Source organism: Danio rerio, chromosome 6 (assembly GCF_052040795.2).
Source record: "Danio rerio strain M-AB ecotype USA chromosome 6, GRCz13ab, whole genome shotgun sequence".
NCBI lineage: Eukaryota > Metazoa > Chordata > Actinopteri > Cypriniformes > Danionidae > Danio > Danio rerio.
The window spans coordinates 20,440,153-20,463,839 of record NC_141026.1 but is presented as its reverse complement, the minus strand read 5'-3'; the positions used below and the strand labels follow the sequence as shown (position 1 = coordinate 20,463,839).

The window sequence follows — 23,687 nt, the reverse complement described above, 5'->3', positions numbered from 1 at the left end:
CTTTGGATAAGGAATTGATTGATTTTGTACTATTTTCGTCTATTGCATAATATTTGATCATGTGAAATTCACTGAAGTGCAAAATTCCTAGAAGTTTCGATACGAATCAATATTATCATTGCAATTTGGGGAAATAAACAAAACTTGGCATTTGTTATGCAATGATAAATGAGATATTTAAATGCACAATATGGAAGACATTTAATTTTCCACCAAACTATGTGTCCAGACAGACAGCTTGACTGTCATCGAACAACAAACTGAAGGTCTACTGAAATGCAATTGTTTCTGGGTTCTATGGTGAAATGAGACCAAAATATAGTTATTTGAAAACACAACAGGGAATGTGGTGTAAAATAGCCTACCGAAGAGTAGGTGTTGGTGTTAGTTTTCTTCTGAAGGCCCTGAACAACTCGTCAAAATATGGCATCATCAATTCTAATAAACCCTAAATACTAGCAGAAATTAAATCAACACCTTCTTCAACAAGACCATGGATGCATCTTTCAAAGGCACAGTGATCCAAAGCACACATCAGGATCAACAGAAAAATAGTTCACTGACCACACAATCAAGGTTAAGCCATGGCCGCTCCAGTTCTCTGGCCAAAACACCAAGTTCGCTGAAGAGCTTACACTAACTTGTACCTCGGAATATGAAACTTCAGAAAAAAATGTTTAAATGGTCTCTGATCATCAATTAACAAAGTTATCTTAATAAACTTAGACTTAATTTAAAAAGCTTGTTTCCTGATCTAAAACTAGTAAACCTGTGAATTGTTTATGCATTGCTGTATTCATATGTTGTCATTTTTATAGATTTAAGTCTATGCTAAATTAAGTTATTTTATTGTAATAAATGCTTTGATTTCTGTTTATACATATTTTCAATAAAACACAAAAGTAAAAGTATGTCAAAAAACATTTTCCATGTATTTACGTATGGTGCATTAGTGAAGGTCAGAACACATATCGTCCTTTTTAAATCAGTAATGAAGAAATGATGCCGTGACACAATGCACAATTACAATTAAGATTACTTTAGTATTGTATAATACATTATAAATGATTATACATTTATGGTAAGTATGAGTCCATTCCCTGGTAAGACATCAGTTTAATAGGTAACCATCCTTACACCAGAAAGCTCGTTTAGAGGTGTGTCTGCGTAAAAAAACAAAACCAAACAAAGCCATTTTTTTCAATATGATGTAAGACCTGTTTAGTTAAAGGGTAAAAAAGTTCACAATTTTATTCAGCAATAAAGTTTTTTTTTTTTTGCTCTTTTCTTAAAAAAAAAAAAAAGCTAATAAAAAATGCTTATCTCTTCTGTCACCTCAAGCATCCTTGACCTTTCATAACCTTATACTCATTTCACTTATTCCAGCACACATATATATCACTTTGTGTATCACACTTATAGTAAGAATGAATGATACTAGTTAATTTACTAGTTACTTACTATAGTTATTTTCAGAATTAAATAACCATGCTTAAAAGTAGTTTAAGGAATTCTATGACATGATACTAGTAATTGCAAATTTACTTGATTTTTTTTAATGACAAACACAACAGCCCTATTCACAGACTTTTCAAATTCCAGGGGATTGCTTAACTGGATATTTTACAATTTAAAATTTGACATTTCAAAGTTATATTTTGAAAATGAAAAAAATAATTCCAGTAGAATGAACAGTGGTTCATTCCAGTTCCCACTGGCTCTCAGTAAGTCAGGCCTTAATCAGTTATCATATCAGAGTTAATAATTGACAACGGAGGTGTCTATTGACCCTTATTTCAGAGAAGAGGATGAATCAGCAAAAACTCAAGCAACATTTTGTAAAGTGTTCAATGAAGGCAAAGAATTTCCAAATGGAGTTTAGTATTTATTAAAGAAATAGAAAGAACACCCAGACATTGCAAAAGGCAACCACAAGGGTTTACAATAATACATAGGGATGTGGAGATAGGGCTAACCAAAAACTAACAAGATAGACAAGAAAACAAAAATAAATAACCGGAAGTGACAAAAAACACTTAAAGGTCTTTTTACAAAACAAGGCAGGTGAGCTATGATTCTTGGCATGGTACAGGTAGTTACATTTTTTTTTCATTTGCTGACAACCATTTTCATTGTGTAATTATGACTACAGATTGGACAAACTTATGTTAGCAATTTAAAAAAAAACTGACATACCTTTGTCCAATCTGTAGTCAATGTTTCAAAAATATGGATGTTTCTTATCTTTTTCAAATTCTTAAACATAGCATGACTGAAAAACTCTATGTTCCAAATAACAGCTTTACACGTTTATACAGTTTCTAAAAGCAGCAGCATCTGATATGAATAATTTTGATTACTCATAATTTGCTGATTACATTTGCAAAACACATTATATAAAGTGTGACGCGGTGGCGAATTAGTTAGTCTGTCGCCTTACACCAAGAAAGTCGCTGGTTTGAGCCCAGCTGAGTCAGTTGGTGTTTCTGTGTGGAGTTTGCATGTTTTCCCCGCGTTCGCGTGGGTTTTCTCCGGGTACAGGTGAATTATGTAGGCTAAGTTGTTCACAGTAAATGAGTGTGTATGGATGTTTCCCAGAGATGGGTTGCAGCTGGAAGGGCATCCACTGTGTAAAACATGTGCTGGATATGTTGGTGGTTCATTCAGCTGTGGCAACCCCTAATTAATAAAGGGACTAAGCCGAAAAGAAAATGAACAAACGAATGAATGAAATACAGTATGAAAATGACTAAATTTAAATATACAGTCAAGCCCAAAATCATACATACCCCAAGGGGTATAAAAGAGTATTGATCAGTATAACTACAACAGTATCGAAGTTCATTTATTCATTCATTTTTTTTCGGCTTAGTCCTTTTATTAATCCGGGGTCGCCAGGGTTATATATATATATATATATATATATATATATATATATATATATATATATATATATATATATATATATAAATTTTACAATGTCAAATTTTTCCAATATTGTGCAGTCCTATTCTGTATTATTGGATGTATGTAGTATATGCAGTTAAAAATGCAATCCTGTTTAAAAGTGTTTACAACAAAATATAAATAAATAAAAATGTCTTGTTAAAAAGTATTGTTAAAAAAGAATTTTGCAACACATCAAGTAAAACTGGTTAAAAAATCTCTACATTTCTGCTAAACTATTGATAAATAAATATGTGGTAATGTTGTAATGTAGGTCTACTATTTCAATGCTTGTGCATATGCATCCCATATCACATATAAATGGGGTCATTGCAGTGATCACAATACGTCAGTGTGTTTATATGGTCATTCGTTTATTTTTTTTCGGCTTAGTCCCTTTATTCATCAGGGGTCGCCACAGTGGAATGAACCACCAACTTATCCAGCATATGTTTTACACAGTGGATGCCCTTCCAGCTGCAACCCAGTACTGGGAAACACTCATACACTCTTACATTCACACGCATACACTATGGTAAATTCACCTATATCTCATGTCTTTGGACTGTGGGGGAAACCGGAGCACCCGGGGGAAACCCACGCTAACATGAGGAGAACATGCAAATTCTACTCAGAAATCCCAACTGACACAGATGGAACTCGAACCAGCAACCTTCTAGCTGTGAGGTGACAGTGCTAACCACTAAGTGGAGTGTGCATGGGTTTCCTATGGGTGCTCCGGTTTCCCCCACAAGTCCAAAGATATGCGGTATAGGTGAATTGGATAACTAAATTTGTCGATAGTGTATGTGTGTGAATGAGTGTGTATGGATGTTTCCCTGTGATGGGCTGCAGCTGGAAAACATATGCTGGATAAGTTGGTGGTTCATTCTGCTGTGGTGACCCCAGATTAATAAAGGGACTAAGCCGAAAATGAATGAATGAATGAATATATATATATATATGTTTATTTATATATTTATATTTATTTATATATTTATATATACATCGCTTTTTCGCTCAGAATTTACTATTTTAAAAAAAATATTTTGTTGTAATTAAATGTTCTGGTTTGTTGCATAATGCTGGTCAGAAATAAATAATCAGTAACTTTTCATAGAAACCATTTCAAATCAAATCAAAATCTATGATAAATATAAAGTTCAAATATAACAGCATTTATTTATGAAATTTGTATGTCTGTTTGTGAAACACTTTAACAATGTAAAAACCTTTTTTTTAAGGATTAGCCATGTGAATAAAGGCTTTTAAATATTTTTCCACATTTTTTGAGTGCCCTTGGACTGATTTTTTCTGTTTATTCTGATGAATCTCTTACCCAAAGAGATTCTTACACATTATTTACACATTATTCTTACACATTGTTTAAGTTACCCCTGTGCACTTTTTGTTTGATTTTGAAGTTTATAAATCCTATAAATCCAAAATATTAATGTTCAGTATTTAAAAAAAAGAAAAGAAAAATGCAGCAAAACTATTTTCAGTATTTATAATAATCAGCATCTTTACATGTACTCAGATTTTGCCCAATACCGCCATCTACTTTTCGTAGAAAGGATGTTCCAAATAAAAGTTGTCAGGACAACCAAAAAACCAACAAGGCAAACGTCTCTTCAACGGGAAAGGACCTCGCTTCTGGATGTTTGGGGATTTAGACCAAGAACAAATCAAATATTCATGCGAGATGAAAAAGTGTAGCTTAGGGAACGTAGATTGTAGTTAATGTTTTTAGAGTTTTAACGTGGAGCAGCATGTCCTCATCTGAATTAGCAGCACACAGTAAGATATTTTGATACATTGTATTTATTATCATTTAACCTTATTAATTTACAAAAAAGCAGTTTAATGTAAAGTATACATAGGGTTTATACTATTGCTATACTATTGCATAATTTATGTACACTATGAACAACAGTTGTGAAACTAGAATATAAACAATATAACGTGAGGCAGTTTATTATCAGTGATGAACAATAATTCTGCAAAGATGACTAATGTCAATGTTTTATTGTGTGTGTTTGTGCATTCATAGACATATTCAACTTTATTCATTTATTTATTTTTGAAAATAATATATAGGGCCAAATATCTTGACTTGTTATGAAGTTAGATATTAACTTTTTAAAAAGAACCCAAAACATTGGCCAAGACAGATATGTTTTTGTACTAGAAAAAATTTATTTGATATTAATTTATTTGTTTCTGGGGACATAATTATTTACAAAAGCAGCAGCAGAAGTAAATCAACAGTTTGGCTATTCATGTCAACTGAGGGCTATACTCTGACCAGTAATACATCCTCAACTGAAAGCCTTACAAACGTTTTGAATTAGAGCAGATATTAAAAGACTGCAACAAATGTCTACACCTGTCTTTGTTTTGTTTTCTAGTAGAAATATCTAAAATATTAATATATAAGATTGTATATCAGTGCCATATAAAAATTACTTTTTAATTTTTCTGGCAAATACTTGTTCTTGTTTCTATAGACCACAATTGACCGTTTAACAAATAGATCTTTGTAAAAGCTTATGATATATTCATTGGAAAATAATACAAAAATAGTGAGGACAAACATCTTATTTTTTAAGTGTAAAAGTTACAATAAAAGCTATAGTTGTTGTATAATAGTTGTATATTTTAGTGTTTTTACTTTACTTAAATTAAGTAGATTAATCCAGTTAAGTAGTCTCACTTATCTAGTAAAGTAGAACTCATTTAGATAACATTAAAGAATTAATTGCATTTTCTTGACTTCCAAGTTTCCATTAATAAAACTTGCCGAAACACTTAAAAATATGTCCAAATAAGACATGAAAGTCCCTGTAATGAGAGAATAAGTGTATGTTTTGTTTGATTTAGAAAGCAGTGATGTGAATCCTTTCAAAATTCCTGAGCTCGACAATCTTTTCCAAATGAGGCACAAAGAAAAGAATCGAATGAAACTGGTATGTATCATTTCCTGCACTTAATGTTTGCTGATGCCCAATAAAAACATTTAATCTTAAAAACTTTAAGTATGTAAATTGACAAAATCATGTTGTAGATGTGAGAACTGACATCAGTATAAGGCATTTGTTGAATATTTACATATGTAAAGCAATAGGGGCAACGCAGTGGCTCAGTAGGTAGTGCTTTATTACTGTGTGGAGTATGCATGTACTCCCTGCGTTCCCATGGGTTTCCTCCACGGTTTCCCCCAAAGACATGTGGTACAGGTGAATTGGGTAGGCTAAATTGTCCGTAGTGCATGGGTGTGTATGGATGTTTCCCAGAGCAGAGATGGATTGCAGCTGGAAGAACATCAGCTGCGTAAAACATGTGCTGGATAAGTTGGCGGTTCATTCCGCTGTGGCGACCCCAGATTAATGAAAGGACTAAGCCAAAAAAGAAAATGAGTGAATGAATGAATAAAGCAATAGGCTTATGATATTCTGTAATATTTGACCACTATGATATTGAAAATGTGGCCATGTCACAGGATGTGCAATGTTGAGTTGGGATTATATTAGATATACATTTGCGTATGTTTTTAAAGAGGCCTATTATGCAAAAATCACAGGGGTTTAAACACTGTTGTGTGGCAACAGTGTGTAAATATAGGCAGCATCTAATAGTACAAATTTATTCATTTGATCTTTTATAATTGCACTTCATAGAAACAGTCTGCTACAGCACTAACGTTGATATTCTCCTTTTGTACATGTCATCTTGCCCTCATTAGTTTAAACAGGCCTGAGTGAGAAGCAGCCGTCCACCATCAGAGTTTTGACCTGCTGAAGATAATGCCAATGTCTAAGAGGATTATAAAATTGGAGTTTTAGGAGCCGATCACACCGAACGCACATTTATGTTCCAAAAATTTACACTGCCTTTTTTATTGACAGGAAAGAAAGAAGCACGGTGCGCTTTTTATGTTGCTGGGCAATGACTGAATCAGCTGTGTATTGTGCGCGAGTGTTACTGTTGATATAATTATAATTTAAAAAATTCAAGATTTGTGAGTCATAAAGCACTGGATAACTCAAAAAAAAAATTATATTATCGTGATATTCAAGATTTGTAAGTTATAAAGCAGTGGCTAACTCAAAACAGCAAGCACAACTCTCTCCTCCATCTTTAAAAGTCTCTGTAGTTGTCTTGACAACACAAACACTGCAGGCACCTCAATGGAAACCCCGCCTCTGCTTTCGTTTGATTGGCGAATCAAAAAGACTGACGTAATGCACTTTTTCTGCTCAGAGTTTACTTTTTTCAAAATGCTGTTGAGGCATGCAGGGCACATAAGCAGTGCGCAAAATGCTTGCGCCGTTAGTAAACCATTTTAAAATAGCGCCTCTCAACACAAAAAGCCTCTTAGGATGCACAAATGAACACTGTAGTCTCTATAGACTGCTGCCATCAGAGAGATTTCTTTAGACATTTTCTGTTGGAGATAATGTTAGTCCTGTTTTGAATCTGGTGAAATGTTGATGCATATAGGAATTTGTAGCTCTGCCCCTGCTGAAAAGAGCACAATCTCAAACAGCATAATATGGACTAAAGCCTTAAAGGGGCAATTTCAAAGAGTTATAAAACATAATTTGTGTGGAATTTTGGGTTGAAACATCACAATCACACTCTAGGGAGATTAGAGACTTATTTTACATCCTTTAAGGCCTGTGAGTGCGCAAGAAGAAGGATCCGGGCACAAGAAATTACTAAAGATTATTTATATTGAATTGTTTAAACTGTGAAGACTACACAGTGTTATTTTACTTTTATTTACGATTATTCAGTTTGTGCATCCAAACACTGTTGGACTCCCCAGAAAGCAATAAAGAACACTTTATTTCACTAAATTAAAGAATTTTTCCAACAAAAAGGCTCATATTTGATGCCTTTTACAAGATGTAAGATAAACTTTGGTGTCTCCAGAATGTGCTTGTTTCAGCTCAAATATACCCATCAGATTATTTATTATGCAACGCAGAAAATGCTCAGAGCAAAGTGTTAGCTCATTAGCTCTTTTTGTAGCCTGTGCCTTTAAATGCAAATGAGCTGGTCTCTTCCTGCCCACTGCATACCTGCTTCTCTCGCAGCAGTCAGTAACAGAGAAAAACACGGATGAAGCAGACATTCAGCTCATTAGTGAAATATTCAATGTAAGTTTATTTGATGCATTTGTGGTGGAATTTATTTAAGCTTTTCTTATGTGTCACACACAAATAGGGTTGCAACATTTGTAGTACACAGTATTAGAAAAAATATGACAAAGGAATAAAGGAATGAGTAAACCTAGTCCAGGAGATTTAAACAAGCAGAATTCCTTTACTTAGACGTGCTGGTTAGTCTGCAGTCATACAGAGCCTTCAAGAAGTCCACGAGTCTGCAAGAGCCTACAGGAGTTTCAAGTCTGCAATCTGCAAGTTCTATCACAAGTCTGTAAGCAAGTCTAAAATGAGTCTATAATATGCTTTTAGTAGGAGGGGAGTGGATAGGTGGAGATGGCTAAACAAAGTATGCAGATGAAGTAGTTAGGTAGGTGAATAAACCTGCCAAGCCACTGACCACACGAGTTTATCAACAAAAGGGTTTCCTTGGCCTGAAAGTATCACCCAAAGACAAAGGCACAGTCGTTAAGACCCTGCCCATAGCATTTGCTTCACAGCCCTTGCTCAGGAAACAAACAGGAAACAGTTTTTAATATTTCTCACACCCTAGCTAGAGTTTTGAATGAAAAATAATTTCAAAACCAAAGAATAAAACTTTTCAGTTATATAAATATTAGGGCTGCAAAACTGTAATCACAATTATTTTGGTCAAAATTGTAATCACAATGATTCAAAACGATAGATAAGGTAAAAAAATTTCGCAATCATGTGAATTTTTTTAAATAAATATTTCCCAAATGATGTTTAACGGAGCAAATAATTTTTTACAGTATTTTCCTATTATATTTTTTCTTTTGGAGAAAGTCTTATTTATTTTGGCTAGAATAAAAGCAGGTTTAAATGTTTTGAAACCTATTTTAAGGTCAATATTATTCGCCCCCTTAATCTATATATTTTTTGATTGTCTGCAGAAGAAACTACTTTTATACCATGACTTGCCTAATTACCCTAATTAAGCCTTTGAATTGCACTTTAAGCTGAATGCTTGTATCTTGAAAAATATGTAGTAAAATATTGTGTGCTGTCACCATAGCAAAGATAAAATAAATTAGTTTTTAGAAATGAGTTATTAAACCTATGATGTTTAAAAATGGGTTGAAAAAGATTTCTTTCCGTTAAACAGAAATTGGGGGAAAGGGTCGCTAATAATTTGAGAGGGCTAATAATTCTGACTTCAGCTGTATATATATATATATATATATATATATATATATATATATATATATATATATATATATATATATATATATATATATATATATATATATATAGTTTTTAGTTTTTTCCTCCCTGTAAATAAATATGAAATAAACTGTGCTAAAAGCATTTGCACTGTAAGAAAAAAATATATAGCTACAAAAGTCCTTCAATCAAGAGCAGTGGGTGATTTTGTTCATTTAGTGTTTGATGTTAAAAACAGTCGGCACCAGGAATACTGCACACTGTCTCTTTTCATGTGAAACTGAGCTTTGCAGAGCAACAAATGTGTACAACTGGGAAGGGGGCGGTAAATGATGCAGTAATCATTTAATTTCGATTAACGTTTTTTTTAATCCTTAGAAACCAAAATAGAAATTAAAACTAAATTTTAGATCAATTGCACAGCCCTAATAAATATCACTGTTCATTTACGACTAGATTATATACTTTTATATTTCCACAACACACAAGTGTTTACTCACATTATGCGGCTGTGGCAATTGAAGTGGTTATGATTTACAGTGATTTTACTGTCTTTATTACAAACATGCTTTGAATTTGTAAAACCATTATTGAGGTGCAGCTGATCACCAAAAAGTTGGAACAGATCTTTTAATCCCAGTTTCTTTGCAAATTATGGTGATGATGAAAAGCCTTTGTTTTTCACATTAACTGTTAAATGTATAGCGAAATCTTGTTCTGTGGACATGTTTAAATGTGTTACCATGAAGACATGTTAATAAACACTTGTCTATCAATTCGGGGGGCATGAAAACCACACTGCTAAGTTGCAGTGGGCTTCAAAAAATTTGGATCCTACTTTAACGTCATTTAAAAAAAAGAGACTTGTGTTTATATCACTCCGGTTTGACTGTGGACACACTATACCTACACACTGTTCTGTTTAAACAACTTTCAAAAGTTGATTTTGCATCATAGGTGGCCTTTAAGTAATCAGCTGAAATCTATTGCAATATATGTCAACAGCAAACATCGCAATGTTCGATTTTTCAATATTGTGCAGCCCTATGCCATAGTATGCAATGCACTTGCTTGAAGTCTGGAGGAGTACTAGAAGTTGAGATCGTACATTCTGTCGTAGCAGGAGCACCAAAGTAAGCAGGCTTTACCTGTCAATGAGAAGATGACATTTGCAGGCAGAACAAGAACAAGACAAACCAAACTGAAGAGTGAACTGAAAGAAGGGGAAAGTAAAATGCCACACATACACACTCACCAACAGCTCCAGATGACACCTGCATTGAGGGCATGTATAAAAGGTAAGCCTCACCATCCCACACATCAAACATATGAACCAGCAGCTAGTGACATTACATTGCCTTAAACATAGCTTTATTGTCATTTTCAAGACCCAAATACTGATAGAGGAAGTATGCACGAATATATCGCTAAAAAACGTGAGCTGTTCTTACTGGAGGTAAGATGCCATTTTGTTTTTCTAGATCTCAGTAGCTGACCAGGTGTAGATGTTTGCACAGGGCTGTACTTGTTTATACTCTCTTGCTTTTTTAGTACTCTCTGGAAGTAAAGAGAGGAGAGATTCAACTGCTAGAGCAAATGGCTGCAGAAGAAGAGGAAAAATTGTCAAGAGCTGAAAAGTTCTTGGAAGACGACACCATTTTGTTTGAAGAATTTCTAAAGGAAAATGACAAGAATTCAGTGGAGGCTATCAAAGTGTACTAGTCCTAATTACTTGCACTTGTAAAGCATTAAAGTCACCATGAAATCATAATATACTCTTCTTGTTTTGTTATAGAAGATTTATTGTCTTTTTTTTTTTTTGTAAAGATTCATTTGCCCTCATAAACTAGATATAATAGTATATATAGCATATATTTGCCTTCCCCTTAAAATGACTTCACTTCCTGGTCACATGGAATTTCTTTAGAGCAGGGCTATCAGTAGGCGTCTCGTTTATGCTCTGAATTCATCCATTTGTCAATCTTCTTTCATTTTGATAGCAAAGTCCATCTATCAACTATCCAATCAGTTCCTAAAAAACAAGGTCATGCACTCTCTTCATTTTTGATCTAATTTCAGAATCGCTTCAAGTGGATGTATTTCACAGTAGCTGAAAAAAGACAATCTTAACTTCCGTTTCATGGTGACTTTAAAATGAATCAGAAGTAATGTCATTGTCTTGCTTAATTGAAGCATAACATTCGAAGGAATAGGCAGTAGTTAAAATGCTGTTGTTTTTAAATGACAAATATTCAATGAAAATGAATTATAGCACTGCACTTTTTCCACATTTTTTTGGTGTTACAGCCTTATTCCAAAATAGATCAAATTTATTTATTTCCTCAAAATTCTTCACACAACACCCCATATTGACAATTGTTGCAAATTTAAGCTTTGTCAGGTTGGATGGGAAGCAACTGTGTACAGCCATTTTCAGATCTCTCCAGAGATGTTCAATAGGATTTGGATCTGGGCTTTGGCTGGGCCACTCAAGGACATTCACCGATTTGTTGTGAACCCACTCCATTGATACTTTGGAAGTGTGCTTTGGGTTATTGTCCTGCTGGAAGATGAATCATCGCCTCAGTTTGAGGTCAAGAGCACTCTGAATCAGGTTTTCATTCAGGATGTCTTTGTACATTGCTACATTCATCTTTTGACCAATTTTGAATTTTGTTATATTTTGACCGATTTTGAATTTTGTTTCTTATGGTCTAAAAGTTCTTCAGATGCCTTTCGGCAAACTCCTTACTAAGGAGTAGCTTCCGTCTGGCCACTCTACCATACAGGCCTGTTTGGTGGTTTGCTGCACTTCTGTAAGGTTCCCCTCTCTCCACAGAAGAACACTGGTGCTCAGACATTGTGCTTAATGGAACTTTCAGAGCAGCAGAATTTTTTCTGTAACCTTCCCAAGCCTTGTGCCTCGAGACAATCCTGTCTCAGAGGTCTACAGACAATTCCTCTGTCTTTATGCTTGGTTTGTGCTTTGACATGCACTGACAAGCCTGGGACCTTATATAGACAGGTGTATGCCTTTTTAAACCATGTCGAATCAACTTAATTTACCACAGTTGAACTCCATTTAAGCTGCTGAATCTTAAGAATGATCAGTGGAAACAGAATGTACCTGACATCAATTTAGAGCTTCACGGCAAATACTGTGAATACTTATGTACATGTTATTCTTAAGGTTTTTTTATTTTTAATAAATTTGCAACAATTAAAAAAAATTCACATTGTCATTTTGGGGTATTGTGCGTAGAATTTTGAGGAAATAAATTAATTTAATCCATTTTGGAATAAGGCTGTAACAAAAAACGTGGATAAAGTGAAGCGCTATGAATACTTTCTGGATACACTGTATATAGCAAATGATTTCTAGACATTAATAATCAAATACATGTTTAGTGCTGAACAGGAGACCAAAGTAAAGCTGGAGAAAGTTGCTGAAATCAAGAAAATTACTTCCAAAATGGTGGCAATCAGGAGGTAACAAAGTAAAACTTCTATTTTAAAAGTAATATAAACTTTTATTGATGTAAGTTAACTTTTTCTACTTTTTTTTTTTTTTTACTGTTTTCAATAAGTGACATCTCTAAATATGAGGACATCCTGAAGGAGTATAAAAATTATAAAGAGTTTCTGCTTATGCTGTCACCCCAAGAGTGGCAGGAGGAACAGAGATCCAAGAGCAAACACTCAACTCGCCCCACAAATAAAGAGAGTGATGGAAAACAGACAGAGAAAATCAAGAAGAGCAGAGAGAAAAAGACGGTTCCTCCAGACAGCAAGCGTATGTTGCCAAAATGACAAGCATTTCACATTGACATGTTTGTAGGGCAAATAGCAAAGTGTAAACAATTTATAAACATTTTTTGGCAAGACTGATCTATTATATTGATCTGTATGAATTAAATATATAATATATAAATATATAAATATATAATATATGAAATATATACAGGTGGAGAAAGACAAACGGCTCGTGGTTTTTCATCCTCTCAGGAGGCCAGGACTTCATCTAGGCAAAGTGTGAAGTCCAGCCCTCAGAGCAACAAAATGTATGTGCAAACCTTAATATTAAATATACAGCTTTGGCGTTATAATGCGTAATAATGCTTTGTTTTCACTTTAGATTTGCACCTGGGACTGACAGCTCAGATTGTGAGGTTAATATCTATTAATATCCTCTTTTCTGTTGAAATAAGTTGCTAATGGATTTTCCTTTTTTTCCTTTTTATTGCATTGCTAAAACCCACAACATTGACCAAAGTGACTTACAATTGAGGAGCCATTCAGCAATTCAACAAGAAGAGGCCGTATACATAGGAAGTGCTAATTATACAAAGGAACTGTTTGTGCTCAGAGTACTAGTTAGGTCAGTCCAGTTTTCAGAGTTGAAGTTCAGTTTAGTTTAGTTCAGTGTGGTTTAAATTCCATTGCTGAAAGTCCAAACACTAAAGAGCAAATCCATCAATGCATAGCTCCACAAGTCCCAAACCAAGCGGCGACAGTGGTGAAGAACAAACCTCACCAATTGATGAAAATGAAGTAAAAAACCTTGAGGGAAACCAGGCTGAGTTAGGCAGGACCATTTCTCCTCTGGACAAACTTCTTGTGCAGAGCTGCAGTCTAGGCACCGGAGGCTGAAGAACGCTGGACGTCCATCGTGGAGAACTGCAGGTGTAAGTAGGTCACCGGGGGCTGATCAGGCTGGCCTATGTGATCAATGCAAAGACTCGCCTCTCACTGTGATCTTTCAGGAATCAGTCACCTGCTCTCTGCTCCTCCATGACTGCAACAGCATTAGCTCAGGATACGGCCTGGTCCAGGATTATAGATACCTTGGCATAATTTCTTCACAGGTCTTGGATGGCATCAATGGCGCTGCATAATCTCTAGGGGCCTCTGAATGAGTATCTCCAGGTGGAAATAGAGAATAAAATAGATAAGGAGGAGTGTGTCCTACAAGTGGTTGTCAAGCCTACTTACCTGCTTGAAGCACACTCATGCTTCATACTGTTATGTGATGCATTTGTGCATATGCTTTATGCAGTTTTGAACTGAGAAAGTGTGTCTGAGCCTCGGACATCATCAGGAAGGCTATTCCAGAGTTTAGGAGCCATAAATGTGATAGCTTGACCCTCCTTTAGTAGACTTTTCTATTCTAGGTACTTCCAGAAGCCCTGAGTTTTGAGATTTTAAAGAGCGGGTTGGGTTATAGTGAGACAGAATGTTGGTTAGATAAACAGGAGCTAGATTAATTAAAGCTTCATAGGTAAGAAGCAATATTTTATAATCAATGCAGAGCTTAACAGGCGGAAAGTGTAAGGAGGATAAACATTTACATTTAGTCACAAACTTATATGATAGTACTGATGTTGTCCAGTTTAAACTACACCATGGTAACTTGTGGTTTGTGTGTACTAGCAGCAGTGTCATGTCCACTTTTTAAAAGTATTTGTTTGTACTTGTTGTTTAGGATTGTGTAGGCTGGGCTCATAAAGCGGTCACATTTACTAGTTATCAGAGTGGTCAGATGCCGATTTTGGTATTATTACCTGTATAAAATCTCTGCCATTATTTTAAACTTGTTTGTTGGTTTAGTTATCAAGATCTGGCATCAGGGCAACATGGTGGCTCAGTGGTTAGCACTGTTACCTCACAGGAAGAAGGTCGCTGGTTCGAGTCCCGGCTAGGTCAGTTGGCATTTCTGTGTGGACGTTTCCTCCATGTGCTCCGCTTTCTCCCACAGTCCAAAGACATGTGCTATATTTGAATTGAACAGACTAAATTGGCCATAGTGTATGTGTGTGAATAAGTGTGTCTAGATGTTTCCCAGTACTATGTTTAGACGTCTATTAGACATCCATTAGACATCTTTAAAAACAAACAAACAAACAAAATGCTTGCTGGGTACGAGCAAAGGTTCTTGATTATTGCACGTACAGAAGAGAGTACATGTCAGTTCTGTTTGGTTCAACGTGTTTATTTTTTTAAAATTCCATGATACCCCCCATAGTAACAACCACCCCTGGCTTCTGAGCTATTTGTGTTTTTGAGTTTAAATTACTTGAAAGTGAAACACTGTGAGCACATATGGAGCAATGGGCCGCCATTTGCTTCCAGTGCCCAGGGAGCAATAGGAGTTGCCTTGCTCAATGGCACCTCAGTTGTGGGTATCACAGATGCAAAAAAAAAAGCTATTTATTCACTCTCACCATATTAAATTACTGAGAATCAAACTTGCGGCCTTTCAAATACAAATCCAATTTCATAACCATTTGGCAACAACTGCCAAGTTGACATTGTCTTTGAGAATGAATGAGTTTTGTTTTTAGCTAATGACTGAAATAATCACTGTGATGTCTCCCACAGGAAGATCCACAGATATATTTCAAAGACCCCCAGGAACTATTAAACCTGATGACTGAGCTGGAAGAGCAGAACCTTTCCCTCATCCAGAACACCAGAGAGACAGAAGAAGCATTGGAGGAGTTCAGACAGAATGCTGAAGTGATTCACAAGAACATGTTTGTACCTGCATGTCATAGTTATCTTTTTTACATTTCTTTATTCCAGTAGGTCAATACTCATTTCTGTGTGTACATGCAGGGAGACTGAGTCAAAGCAGCTAAAAGCACAGATTGATATCATGACTGAGACCATTCAAAGAGAGAGGGAGCGAACAGCCGAGCTAGAACTGAAAGCCAAACACTTTAGCTTTGGACAATGCAAACCTGAGGACCAGGTATGCAAATAAGAAACTTGTTTCTGGTTTCTTTCTATTTGGTTTGGTTGCTGATGATTATTGTTTTGCAAATTGCTAATGCTGTTTTCTTTATAAGTTTTCTTATAAAACCAGACTACCTGCAAAATGTCTTCTAAACTGACTGAATCTGTCAATCATACAAATTTTTATATTTTCATTTTTAGTTGCAGTCAGTTCCTGTTTCAAGTCCATTAGCGGTGACATTTACTCGCTGTATTTTAATCCTTGTTGAACTTTGATTAATAATGTTTCCTGTCAACTGGCCACAGTCTTGTTTCCCACTGAAGCTAAACAGGGTGTAGCTGAGCAGTGGCCAGTATTTTAGAAAACTAAGATGCAGTTGACTGGTCTGAGTGTGCCCCTGCATAGAGTTCTTATCTTGTAGCTTATGTCAGTTCATCAATATTTCTATGGTGCTTTTTATGTTGTGGATTGTATCAAAGCTGAAGTTTTAGTAAATAAATCTGCTTAAAAGTTCCATTCCGTGTAATGCATATGTCACTGCTAAAAGACGAAAAGCTGAAGAGCAACTCCACTGATGCGCAGCTCCATTATGTGGATCCCAATGCCACAATATACTAAAAAAGCATTATACTTCAGATGAGATGTTGAAACAAGGTCCTGACTCTCTGTGGCCATTAAAAATTTGCAGCGTTTGTTGTAAAAGTAGCGGTGTAACCCCGGTGTCATGGCCTCTTATTCATCGTCTTTCATTGAATTGGCTCTATCACTGTCTCTCACTTCCACTAGCAGAACTGGCCTTTGCTCCACAGTTTCCATTTACACTAGTGGCTTTTGCTTTTAACACAGTGCGGTGACAAGTAAACAAACCTCAACCATACTGTCCCTTCCACCATGTTTTCGAAGACTGAAAACACATGGCTAGCCATAAAACTAGCTATAAAAACTGAAAACTAGCTATAAAAATATTGTATAAAATAAAATTGAAAAGGCTGCATGGTGGTGCAGTGGGTAGCATGTTTGCCTCACAGCAAGAAGGTTGCTGGTTCAAGCCTCTGCTGGGTCAGTTGGTGTTTTTTGAGTGGAGTTTGCATTTTTTCACCGTTTTCGCATGGGTTTCCTCCTGGTGCTCCGGTTTCCCCCACAGTCCAAAGGCATGCGGTATAGGTGAATTGGGTAAGCTCAATTGTCCGTAATGTATGAATGTGAACGGGTATGTATGGATGTTTTCCAGTGATGGGTTGCTGCTGGAAGGGCATCCGCTGTGTAAAACACATGCTGGATAAGTTGGTGGTTCATTTTGCTGTGGCGACCCCTGATTAATAAAGGGACTAAGTCGAAAAGAAAATTAAAGAATTAATAATATTGAAAATCCTTTAAAGAGCCCCATTATTATTATTATTATTATTTTTAATGAGCCTCCCTGCATTGTGCAACATCACTTTAATTAAATTAAAACATCCAGCTGAGGCTTAAATGTTTAAAACTAAACAAAAATAGTTGACTCAGAGTCGAATAAATAAATAGTTTTGGATTCAAATCTTTAGCTTGAACGCGTCGATGTTGAAGATTTGGCAGATGAAAATTTGACTGCAAGGAATAAAGGGTTTTCACTACAATAACCTACGCTGGAACGTGGGATTTGTTGGCCAATTGCTATAAAAGGAAACAGACTAAAATGTATAGGACTTTTTTTTAGACTTTGACAGCGACTTAGTAACTAACTAGCCAGTAACTGTCACAGTTCATATGGAACAGTTTCTCCTTCTTTCGGATCATAACATCTAAGTGTCAATACAATTTTTGCCTCGTTTTGTGTAGTTTGCAACAATATGTATTTAATTGTATGTTGAAACTTATAATTGCTCTGCGCAGCTTGTAATCACATATCTATTATAGATCAGTGAATGTATTGTATCTCTCAGGTTAAATATTTATGGGACTGTTCACATATTGTGTCCAAAACCACGTTAAAAATGCGAGGCATTCTTCTTCCTTTACCAATTTAAATGTGTTTCTGAACTAGCGATCCTCTGCCATTTGCCTTTGCTATGGCAGCTTTCAAAATAGTTCAACTTTTGCCACTGTGTGGATTAACTCTATCATACACTTGGCACATGGGCTGGTGTAGTGCAAGGCGCGGCGCAATAGTCTTTTACTAGATTATATAATAGATTTTTCATTAGACCAAAACAAACCCGGTCTAAACTCCGGCGCAGAGTTGCGCCTCGCTTACGCACTGCTTAATCAGCACAAGAGAGCAATAGGCAAATATCTTTACATATGAAAAAAATTTAATATTAAGGATATATATATATAGGATATAATAAGAATAGATATAGGATATAAATATAAAGGATTAAAATATTACAAAACATATTATTTTCTAGCCTACATAAATGTGAAAAATCACTGCTTTTATGTCTTCTTCATCTTCTTCTTCATTTGCTTTTGTATAATGTTATTATTATTAGCAGTATTATTTATTATATCCATATTTGTATTTGTTTTATTAAAAACAAGCTTAGATTTGCCCACATGTCAGGTTTTAGACCATATGGGGCACAGCATGTGTTTTAGGATATAACTCAGGTTTTTGACCACACTTGGTCACTATTGTTCATTTATTCGTTTGCTGGAAATTAGAACTGAATTTAGAAATAGTTTTGAAACGAATATTTGCGCTTAACAAACAAAATTATTTATTTATAGACTAATTGATGTCTATGCGTAAAGGTTTCCCTATCCAAGAGTGAATGTGAAAGTGATCCATCTCTCATTCTCACGCAGTAGATGCTCTGTTTAACAGTTTTCTGTTAAAAAAAACTGTTAACTGTTTGCTTGTGAAATGCTCATTTTTTTCACTTAGACTTACTTTGCGTCCTGTAAACAGTGAATGCGACGCAGCTGGCTCTTAAAGGGAATGGGAGATGAGATTCTAATTGGTTTATTCTCAAAACACACCTATAACTCATTAAGAAAATAAACTCAACCCTTTTAGACCATGCGCAAAGCAGATTTTCCAGTCCTGAAATTAGCAAAAACGCGTTCTGACACGCCCTGAAAGCGTTTGCGCCCTGCGTTTTGCGCTCTGCGCATGGATTGTCAAAATAGAGCCCTGAATGTGTGTCTTTGTTATTACTTGGGTTTAGGTTTAAGAGTAGAGTAAAGTGCTGGTGTTTAACCACATTGCTTTTTCGCATTCCTGCATTGGGCTCTCACATATTCTGTGTGCCACTTCATGGCTGTTGTGGGTGTTTCTCTTTGTCTAGCATTAAACCCAGTCGACCAATCACAAAAGACTGGGTTATAATTATAGCAGATTAGCCTCACACAAAAGAGGGGTTTCAGAACCAATGAATTATATTGAATCATTGCAAATCATATGGATGTCATTGGGATAATTAGGTAAAAATAAATGCAAATTATAAGACAATACAAGTGTTTTTTGACCTTGCATGCATATCAACCTGTTGTTGGAGACCCCCAAAACCAAAATGTGACCTACTAAAATTCAAAACCAGGGCTCTTTAAATCTTACCTGTAAATAATACTGACAAGTTAGAACTATATAATTATAGTGCAAAACTGCATATCTCGTTACAACTCAAATTACCACTGATGTGGCTTTATTGAAAAATGGACTATTACAGTCTATAATAGTCTATTTGAGCACAATGTGTTCTTTACTCTGTGTTCTCTGTCTTGATGTTTTTTTTTCTGTTGTCAACTCCTTTACTCATCTCTGCTTCCAGGCATGTTTGATTGCTCTGTCTGAAATCCACCTAGTGCCATTTTTTAAAATCAAGTTTAGCCCTGCTTTCATTGCTGTTATCAGACCATAACCTTTTTGTCCAGGAATAAGAATTCTTTGACCTTGCTCTCAGGACAAAACGTTTGACACACTGAGCCGCAAGGTGGAGGAGGTATATCATTGCTGTGTTGGGGAGACAGAAGCAAACCTGAGCACTCTACAGATGCTGATGGCCATTGAAGAAAAACTAGGAGAGCTTCTGGAAAATGCTGAAAAGATTCCAAAAGACCAAATGAGCACAGCTGAACGCGCCAAAGAGAAAGAAAGGAGAATGAGGTGAGCACATTTACGCCTGCATTAATACATTACTGTGTGGTTTGTTTCTAAACGTCCTGCCTCTGTTTAGACTGCGTGACGAGAAGGCATATTTGCAGAGGAAACAGCAGGAGGAAAGACAGAAAAAAGCCTTGGAAAGATCTCGGCTTGATGTCAAGAAACCAGTAAGTATAAGAGAGAAGTTTTACTGTGGGAAAAAATGTCTAAATTTACTATTTGGATCCTTTATTAGGTATACTTCACTAAAATAGGCTAACAGTATAGATCAAAGATTACCCAAGACGTGTCAGTCATATAGCTTTAAACAGGGAAGTGTAATGGTCAATGTGGTGAATGAAGCACCACAATCATCGATCTCTATAGATGACAATGTTCCCAATGTATTTCCTGTTTTACATTTTTAATTTCTACAGCTTCCGAGAATCCAGTTATGAAATAGTTTGATAACAACCAGGAAATGTTTATGGGCCAATGACATGACCACATTGAAATGGTCTATACACTAGGGCTGGGCGATAGGGCAAAAATAAAATCTCGATAATTAATTTCCATATTGAACGATAACTTTATATATTTCGATATAAGTTGTTAATGCTAATGAGTTTCTGCAAACTTTGTGTGATTCGATACTAAAGAGACAGTTGTTGTTTCATTTTATTAGGAATTTCTAATATGAAATTTAATCATAAGCTTGGCTAGAAATTTCAGAGAATTGACCCTTCGCTAAACCCCGCCCTCCTTAGTTAATGTTGCTACGCTTGTCAAGTTTTCGTGCCTGGCATGTCTATTACAATGTGTTTGCGCCGGTGTCACACATTCCCAGGGATATTTTAAGTAATTATTGGAGAACAGTTGAGATATCTGAGAAAGCTAGACAAAAAAGGTCTGCAGTATGCATTACAGGGGTATATTCATGACATAATAGGCAACTGATTAGAAAATAATTTAATGAAAAATGAAGCTAGGTTAGCCTAGCCGCCTCATACACTGACCAATCAACAGCTTAGTTTATGCACAGCAGGAGAGGTGAAATTTAAAAATATTCTAATAATAACAAATAAACCGTTATTTCCCTTTTTTAAGCCAAAAAGCCTGAGAGACTATTGTTGTGCAATGAAATATAGCGTTACTAACCGATGAGGAAACACGCATGGAGCATGCTTCTACATAATTCATTCATAGAAAGAGAAGGCCAGAAAAGGGGAAATTGATGGTTATTTATATTTGTGCCAAATATTAGCATCATTGACCCCTTACAATGTACAGTAGCTATAACTGTCTGCATGTTTGTGTGCTCTTTATACCGTTTATATTCTAATTTGCAGTTAAGTGGAAAATAAATCAATTGAAATGCAAGTATAAATAGCAGAAGTGGACAAATAGATTTTCCCTACCACAAATATTAATCTGACACCAAAAATAAAAGCAGACATTAACCTGCTCTAACGTCATCACCAATGGCTCAATGTGTCTGACATAGGCATGAGGGTTATAAAGTACTGAAAAACCGCTGCAGGTGAAGTATATTGATCTCAAGTGCTCAGTTTGTGAACAAATCTCTGTTTTGTTGATCTGTAATTTCAAATATTTGTAGCTTGAAACAGATGGAAACATGATTGCTGTTACTATGACTACTATAGTGAGGGCTTAATCCAAAAATCCAAAAAAAAAAAAAAGAAAGACAAGAAAGACAAAAAAAGAAAAAAAAGACAGCTGGGGAATAACCTGCTTTGTATTTTTGTAGGAAACACAATTTAGATATTTTAAGAGGTGTTTTTCGGCAGTTTTCGGGTGTGGCTTAGCGAAGGTTCAATTTGACGTTTCGCCATTCAAAGGCATTTCAAGATGGCCACCAAGTGAAATGAATTCCATTAAAGGGACTTGTTAGTATATGACAATTGCGCTGACTTGGCTGCAGGGATGGGCAGTATTTATTATAAATATTTCAAATACGTATGTTAAATACAAAATAGTATTTTGTAATTTGTATTTGATAGGGTTTATGAAAATGGGTTAATATTTTGTATCAAAATACTTTCGTGTCTTGTATTTTTGTATTTTTAAAATACTGTAAAATAATTTGTCAGAAGTCTGTCATGATGACATCATAAACATGTGGCACAATGATTGTGCAATGATGATGATGAGTATAATGGACATTTTGCTCAAGAAATTAGTTGAAATAAAATATCAGTCCAAAAACCGGAATATGAAGCCTACAGCTCATAATCATTCACAGTCTCAGTGCTGCAGGTGGAAATGCAGAGGAGGTTTAGAAATAAAGAATACTTAAGGATGGTGTACTGGTGTTTACTAAGGGGTAAACCAAGCCTCTTCCAGTTAAAGAACTAAAAAAATCTCGGAAGAAAGAGTATACTGCACAAATAATAGTAGTTTTGGATGGATTGCTGATGTAGATGCCATGAAAATAAGTCATTAGCAACAATAAAATAAGTACTACAGTGGCGTTACCTACAATACTTCATGGGCTGTTTCAAATGGCTGTAGCTTATCTGTAGGTTCACTGAATAATTCATGAAGACGATGGAAAGATATCTTTCTAAAAAAGTCAAAGTGGCACAATCCAGTATAAGACACAAATATTTAATAATACTCCAGTCTATACAGACTGGTCAAAAACTCCAGAACCCCGTTACAGCAGCAAAAAGATGTATATGTAGAATTTATTTGCATAAACTTATAACATCATGTTTATGTTGTGCACTGAAGAGTACAATGGCAAAAAACATGGTTTATGGAAGATTTCAGAAATCATGTTTTTACATTTATTTTAAAGATTTCAATTGCAAAAAAACTATATAAAGTTATTAAAAAAATGTGTTAGCAAAAAATGAAAATAACCTCTTCATATATCCCCCTTTTAAAACATATAAGACTGTTGGTGTCAATTATAAGAGATGGTCTCAACATATAAGAGATGGTGTCAATTTTACTGGCTTCGCAATGGATGGAAACACAATAAAAAGATACACTGTAGTTCTCCAACTCAGGAATAGAAAATTTGTACAAAATTTATACTAAAATAAAGAAAAACAAAGGAGTATGCATGGCCGTAAATATGATTTAACAGTAGGGGGGGACAATAAATATAAAATTTCTTTCCAGCATTTTTTTGAAGGGGACACACATAATACAGCTGAATTGTACTTATAAAGATATGTCCCCACAGTTAAAAATGGTTTCATCATTATTATTATAGCATAGAGACTACATCATTATGGTAATTTTTAAAAGTTTTTCTCAGGTTCAATAACAAAGCAAATTTTTCTTCAAAACTATTGCATTGTTTGTTGTGTTGTTTACAGTCAACTGACTGACTGAAGCAGAATAAATGCAGGAAAAGACATTTTCCATACTCATAATTACTAACTTGTTTACACTACACTTGTTAAAATGACCGGTCATATTGTAAATCTGTGAGCCTGTGAAATCTGCTAAACAGACACAACTTCGAAAACATTAAAAAAATCGTTCACCCCAAAAGAATTGTCATTGTGACTAAATTTCTTCAAATGTATTGAATAAAAATACAAAATATAAA

At 35.2% G+C, this 23,687-nt stretch overlaps 1 protein-coding gene across 4 annotated transcripts in view; it reads left to right on the top strand.

The window, feature by feature from the left end:
- cfap100 (cilia and flagella associated protein 100) overlaps positions 1–23,687 on the top strand; it is a 33,076-nt gene that overhangs the window by 7,537 nt on the left and 1,852 nt on the right. The window contains exons 1-13 of one of the 4 annotated variants that reach the window (XM_087256104.1): positions 4,563–4,746; positions 5,830–5,915; positions 10,426–10,600; positions 10,691–10,758; positions 10,854–11,017; positions 12,711–12,791; positions 12,890–13,095; positions 13,267–13,363; positions 13,438–13,471; positions 15,681–15,835; positions 15,918–16,053; positions 19,923–20,125; positions 20,196–20,289. In XM_087256104.1, coding sequence (XP_087112230.1) covers positions 4,719–4,746; positions 5,830–5,915; positions 10,426–10,600; positions 10,691–10,758; positions 10,854–11,017; positions 12,711–12,791; positions 12,890–13,095; positions 13,267–13,363; positions 13,438–13,471; positions 15,681–15,835; positions 15,918–16,053; positions 19,923–20,125; positions 20,196–20,289 — 1,527 coding nt within the window. In that variant the 5' untranslated portion in view covers positions 4,563–4,718. 4 annotated transcript variants of the gene reach the window in all.